Here is a 6855-nt window from a genome sequence, read left to right as displayed (position 1 = left end):
AGCGTTTTTTCCTAAAACTGGTAGGTAAATCTGTGTAGGTGTTCATCAGGCTATATTTTCTTTTTTATAATATATATGTAGGTATACAGCCAATAGTAACTAGTTACGTAATTTGCAAAAAGGTGAGAGATAAACATATACCTTTTGATAAGGATTAACTAACTGATATTGATAGATGCTATGATGCGACTCTCTTACACATTATCTCTTAGGGTCAATTTATACTGGGACAGAGTCGAAGCGCAGCGAAGCGTCAAATTCTTCACAACTAAGGCCTCGGTCTCCTATTTACGCCGTAGATCGCGTCCAGCGTCACGCCGTAGGCCGCGTCATGATGCTCACTATAGAAATGTACTGATGCGGTCTCCCTCACACGCCGACGTTGGCGCGTAGACATAATGAGCATTGTGACGCGGCCTACGGCGGTGACACTTGACGCGACCTACGGAGTAAATAGGAGACCCGGGCCTAAAGCAAAGCCGCACGAATGGTTGGTTGCGTTGGTCACGCGTAGACGCGCGAATGGCGAAGAATGCGCGCGACTTTTTAAAATCTCAGTAGCAATGTGTGCGTTATGCTGTGGAGTTAATGTTGTATTTGTAATGTTCAGTATTGAATAGACGCTTCGATGCGCTTCGACTCTGTACTAGTATAAATTGACCCTTAGAGGTTCAAGAAAAATAAAATATTTCATTGTTAATTCCGGCGAATACTTTTTACAATCTCTTCAAGATTTTCCATTAGGAAGAACACAAATGTCATCCCGTTTAAACTTAATTACGAAGCAGCATTTGGAAGAATGCTTTCGAAAAACAAACCGAAAGAAAAAAGTTATTTTCGGCCAAACGGAAACCGTAACTTCGATGGAATTACATTTGCAGACCGACAACTTAACGAAATAATCCACCCGCCTGGATAATAGGACTTGCTCCAAATTTCGTGATCACTGGCCTTTCACATTTTATTCCGAGATGAAAATATACCTTAAGGATAATATATCTTATAACCTATCCTAATCCTAATCCTAACTATATAATATTATAAATGCGTAAGTAACTGTGTCTGTCTGTCTGTTACTCTTTCACGCCAAAACTACAGAACGGATTTGAATGAAATTTGGTAGGTATACACATGGTCTAAACCCTGATAAAAAACATACGCTACTTTTTATCCCGGAATTCCCACGCTCGCGGGAACAGCTATATTTTAATAAATATTAAATAGGTACTTACAGGATGAAATTTAAATGCCTTCGGCAAGTCATGTACCTACACGGATACACATCATAAACCTACGTTCATAATACCGACGTTCAAAACACCTAAATTCAAAATACCGAAAGAAATCGTTTGACGTACCCTTGAAATTTGGCACCAGTACGTCTGGTTTGCAGTAAAATATGCAAAACAACGCTCCTCCCCGTTTGTTTATTTATTTACTTGCCTTCGACGCCTCCGCAGGTGTAAACCGGCAAATAAATCCCTTTTCAAGGTAATTTTCGGGTACACTCGGTTAATTTGAGGTGATGTTTTAAAATTTAAAGTCAAATTTACAGAGACAAAAAAAAGTAAAGTTATATTGTGAGTAAGAATAGTGTGGAGTAATACATCGCAAAGAGCGTTCAACGTGACAAGTTTGTTATTGCTTTAATACGTATGTCTACGCCGGTCTTTTAGTTTAACTTAAATTCAGAAATTTAATAATGTGTGCGTCTTGCATTATATAAAGTAAATAATAAATATTAATAATTAATAAAACTAGAATTGTATAAATAAATAATTTAAAGTAAATAAATATAAAGCGTAAAGTATTCTAATAACTAATCTAACATAATTTCTAAACGCACACAATTAGTCATCCGCACTGCGTATTAGACACGTATGCGGTTACCGATCCAACGTCACTTCCCTACTTACCGCGACGCAAGAACCATTGTCGGGTCTAATTGTACAAGCGCTAATTATTTGCTAATTTAAAATATAGCACTACAACTGAAGTCAACCCAAATCTTTTATTTTGTTCCCATCGTGAACAAAAAGTGGCGACCGTGACAGGACCTGCTGTCTATTCGGTCTGATTGCTGAGCACAGGTCCACGTTCCCGCCCAAGCCAAGCAGAGGTCATCGCCACGTGTCACACCTTGGAGCTGGTCTAAGAAGACTACGGGTCATCCCACTTCAGCCAGCGCCGAGCCTACCCCGTGCCGTGCAGCCGCGACCCGCGCCCACTCCGGGAACGAACCCGGGACTCCGCCTACGTGAGCAGCAGCCAGCCCCAGAGCCGCGCCGCCGTGCCCCGCGCCGCCCGCCGCGACGCACCGCCGCCGCCACCGCCGCCGCCGCCTGCCTGCCCTTCTAACTGTGAGCCCGTTCCTATTATTTCCTACCTTTCCTATTTGATTCGTGCATTTATTGAAGCTTGTTCTCGAAATACTGAGTGATCTAGACCTAGATATCCTAGTCGCCTTGCGATATATCTAGCTAAACGTGCCTTCTATCCGCTTAAGCTACGCATTTAAACGCAAGTTCATAAGCTTATAAATTCCTAAGGCTTGTTACGTCATCTCATTCTACGTCATCGAGTCTATTTGCAAGTCATCGCCTAAACAAAGCACTTATCTTTCACAAAGGCCTAATCTTACTAGTAAACTAAACTATTCTCAATATAATCATTATAAAAAGCCAATAAATACTTACGTATTATTACGCAACTACATTTCATCCCAATTTTGCATTCCAATTCCAAGTCATTGTACAACTAAACTGTATCCACCTATCGTAATTATTATTGCTGCGGATATCTACGCTTTTGCAAACAATTAAACCTAAACATTAAACACTGCCTAATTAAATACACTTATTCCTAGCGTTTCTAATAACTTCACTTGCTTACATCTCGCCTGCAATTATCTGTGTTCCCTAGCTTCCAACTAAAACATAACTTTTATAATCAGCTGCTAAACACAACGAACGTCTCAATTCCAGCGGACTGTGTGGTGCATTCCAAGCGCGGAGACACCGTGTTCACTGCGCGAGCGCATAGTCACCGACTGCTGGTGTCGAGCGGCCGCTGCCTGCGCGCGCCGTGCGCCTGGCGACGAACCGGTTCTGCTATCGGCCAGCGCTGCCCAGCGACAACGAAGTGAGGAGCGTATCGTTCAACTTTTGTTATTATTCATAACTAACATCAGCTGATCTATACCGTTAAGTTCATCGCACGCTTGCAATCATGGAGGACAAATTAAAGGAATTGCTAATTAAACGTAGTTCTATTCGAGGACGCGTTACTAAATTTAAGAACAGTGTCGATTTGCTAACTACCGAATCCATTTCCTCCATCGAACTAAGTAAGCTTTCGATGAAAATAACGAAATTTGAGGCGTTATTCAATGAGTTCGACGAGTTGCAGGGTGAAATCGAGATTTTAAATGAGTTAAATCTCTCCTCTGAGTTAGCTACCAGAGATTTAATTGAGCAAGATTTTTATCAGGCCATCGCTGTTGCGCAAAATATTGTTCAGACCAAGTCGCCTTCTAAGCAGGAGGACAACGTAAGCAACCCATCATGTTCCGCCAATTCCCAGTGTCATCACCAACCGGATGAGACACTAGGTTTCAAATTACCTATAATTAAAATCCCAAATTTTGACGGGACATACTATAAATGGATGGAGTTCAAGGAGACCTTTACCTCATTAATTCATGATAATGAAAAAATCAAAAACATACATAAATTTCATTATCTTAACTCCTACTTAGAAGGCGAGGCCTCTCGAGTTATCTGCAATTTAGAGGTGAATGACCTAAATTACGTCAAGGCTTGGCAACTCCTGTGCGAACGATTTGACAACAAGCGGCAACTAATTAATAACCACCTAAAGTCACTTCTGAGCTTCGAGTCAGTGCGAGAGACCGATAAGTCATTAAGGTTTATTATTGATCATGTTTCAAAAAACTTACGGGCTCTCAGCACTCTCGGCCTACCTACAGACAAGTGGGATATGCTAATTATATTTATGGTCTCAGCAAAATTAGATCCCAGTACATTTTTTAAGTGGGAGGAAAACAGGAACACTCTGCCAGATATTCCCACACTAGAACAATTTTTCCAATTTCTGAAGAACCGTGCCGATGTTCTCGAAACCGTGCAGCGTAGTCGGCAGCATGATAGGTCTAAACCTAATAACAATCATAATTTCAATTCCCAAAATAGGGCTCAAACCAAAGCCATGGTAGTGACTTCTAAAGAAGCTCCATCTTCCCCACCTAAATTTCATTTTGAATGTGTCGAATGCAAAGCTAATCATCGTCTGTATGAATGCCCCACATTTAAGTCTAAGAAACCGGAGGAGAGAATGAGTTTAGTCACTGCACTAAAATTATGCACTAATTGTTTAAGAGGAGGTCACAATTCACGCTATTGTAAGTTACCAGGCTCGTGTCGTTTGTGTAAACAAAAACATAATTCGTTACTTCACCAATCAAATGAAGTCTCCGACTCTAATCAGTCAAGCTCCCTAACAATGTCGGCGCAGTCTTCGACAGAAGTACTGTTGTGCACTGCCATGGTTAAATTAATAAATCCTGCGACAAACCAATCAATCAAGGTTCGAGCTTTACTGGACAGCGGCAGCCAGAGTTCCTTTATTACCGAAGCTGTAAAAAATAAACTAAGTTTGACCCCTCAGCCGTCTAACACCAACATTGTAGGTATTGGAAACACCCCAATTAATTTAAAAACGGAGCGTTGTGCACTCCAACTACAGTCCAATGACTCATCCTATGACGTCAAAATGACGTGCCTAATAATGCCTAAGATTTCAGATAATTTACCTAAAGTTGCATTCGATATTAGGCATCTAAATTTATCTGACTTTTCATTAGCCGACCCCAGCTTCAATGAGCCATCCCCTATTGAAATGCTTATAGGTGCTGACCTATTTTGGGACATAATAGGGTCTCAACAGCACTCGTTAGGCGAGAAAAACCCAATTTTAAGAAGTTCCAAGTTTGGCTGGCTCATCGCAGGTCCTATAATAACTAAAACTATACCTACTAAAAATAATAAAAATTCAAATAAAAACATATTGTGTCGCTCAGTAAAAAGAGCGGTGGTAGCTCAGTCGGGTAAGCGCCCGCTTCTCACGCCAGAGATGCGGGTTCGATCCCGGCGCTGACATGTACCAATGAGTTCTTTTAACTTAAGTACAATGTATACCATCGCTCTTACGGTGAAGGAAAACATCGTGAGGAAACCTGCATATCTAGATCTAGCACATCTAGATATGTGAACCCACCAACCCGCAGTGGACCAGCGTGGTGTGGAAATGGTCCAAGCTTAGGAAGGCAGTTTAGACCTTGGGGATATGCACAAAGGTTCCATTCGAGAGAGCCAGGTGCAGGTACTTACACCCCCACAGAGAATAGAATAGAATAGAACATATTGTGTCAAGCAATGAAAATCTTGACAGCCTAAATGACGAGTTAAGTAGATTTTGGAAAATTGAGAGTTTTCCTCAGGTAGAGCCGTTAACTGCTGAAGAAAAACAATGCGAGCAACATTTTCTCTCTAACACTACTCGTTCTACAGATGGTCGTTTTTGTGTAGCTCTTCCTCTTCGAGACGATCCAGATTGCCTAGGTAACTCGTACAGTCTGGCTAAAAAAAGGTTTCTGAATTTAGAAGCTCGTTTCAGGAGACAACCAGAGTTGAAAAAAGCCTACACCGACTTCATCCACGAGTACGAAGAGCTGGGTCATCTCTCCGAGTGCCCAGTAGAGAAGCCTAATCTTTCGTATTTTCTTCCTCACCACCCTGTCTTTAGGGACAGTAGCGAGTCAACTAAACTTCGTGTGGTCTTCGACGCTAGCGCTCGGTCTACTTCCGGATTTTCCATCAACGATCTGCAAATGGTCGGTCCTACTATACAGGACTCTCTCTATAACATTCTTCTTCGATTTCGACTCCACAAGTATGTTTTATCTGGGGACATCGAGAAAATGTTTCGGCAGGTGTCTCTAAGAGAGTCAGATCGTCCATTGCAGCAAATTTTATGGAGAGACAACGAAGACGAGCCACTGAGGACTCTACAACTCGGTACAGTCACCTATGGGTTTGCAAGTGCTAGTTTCCTTACAACCAGATGCATATGGCAGGTAGGCGAAGAATGCAGTGACCCCTCTATCAAGTCCATCATTCAGAGAGACTTGTACTGCGACGATTTATTAACAGGTGCAGATTCAGAGGAGCAGCTTCGTTACATTCAGCGCTCAGTATCCAGCGAACTTGCCAAGGGTTGTTTCAACTTGCGAAAGTACCGGTCTAACCTAACTAATCTTTTCTCCGGCAACGAGGAGCTAGAGAAAGATAATCTCCTAATCAGCAACTCTACCAGTACTTTAGGTATTGGATGGATTCCTCCATCTGATATGCTACATTTCCAAATTGAGTACACGCCTAGCAAAATTTTAACTAAAAGGTCGATTTTGTCCTCTACATTTAAAATTTTTGACCCACTTGGTCTTTTGTCATTGTGTACAATCAAACCTAAAATTATTTTACAGGTTCTATGGACTCTCAAAGTTGACTGGGATGAGCCGGTCCCTACGGAAATCCATAATTCCTGGTCAAATTTCACCAAAAACTTAGACTCACTGTCTAACCTTCACAGACCTCGGCGAGTTTTAATAGATAATGCTGTGTCTATTGAAATGCACTGTTTCTGCGATGCATCGCAACGCGCCTATGGAACGTGCATCTATCTGAGGTCCACTAATTCCAACGGTGATGTCAACGTCAGTCTGTTGACAGCTAAATCTCGTGTCGCTCCTATCCAGCTGATGACTATTCCTCGCCT

The 6855-nt window shown here is 41.8% G+C and overlaps 1 protein-coding gene across 1 annotated transcript; it reads left to right on the top strand.

The window, feature by feature from the left end:
* Positions 1-1660: 1660 nt before the first annotated feature.
* Positions 1661-6585, top strand: LOC125489951. The gene is made up of 3 exons (XM_048627649.1): positions 1661-5097; positions 6155-6392; positions 6563-6585. The coding sequence occupies exons 1-3, from the start codon at positions 3229-3231 to the stop codon at positions 6583-6585; spliced, it is 2130 nt and encodes a 709-aa protein (XP_048483606.1). The 5' UTR covers positions 1661-3228.
* Positions 6586-6855: the final 270 nt, after the last annotated feature.

The sequence above is a fragment of the Plutella xylostella genome, chromosome 4 (genome assembly GCF_932276165.1).
Source record: "Plutella xylostella chromosome 4, ilPluXylo3.1, whole genome shotgun sequence".
Classification (NCBI taxonomy): domain Eukaryota; kingdom Metazoa; phylum Arthropoda; class Insecta; order Lepidoptera; family Plutellidae; genus Plutella; species Plutella xylostella.
This window is presented reverse-complemented; position numbering and strand designations above follow the sequence as displayed.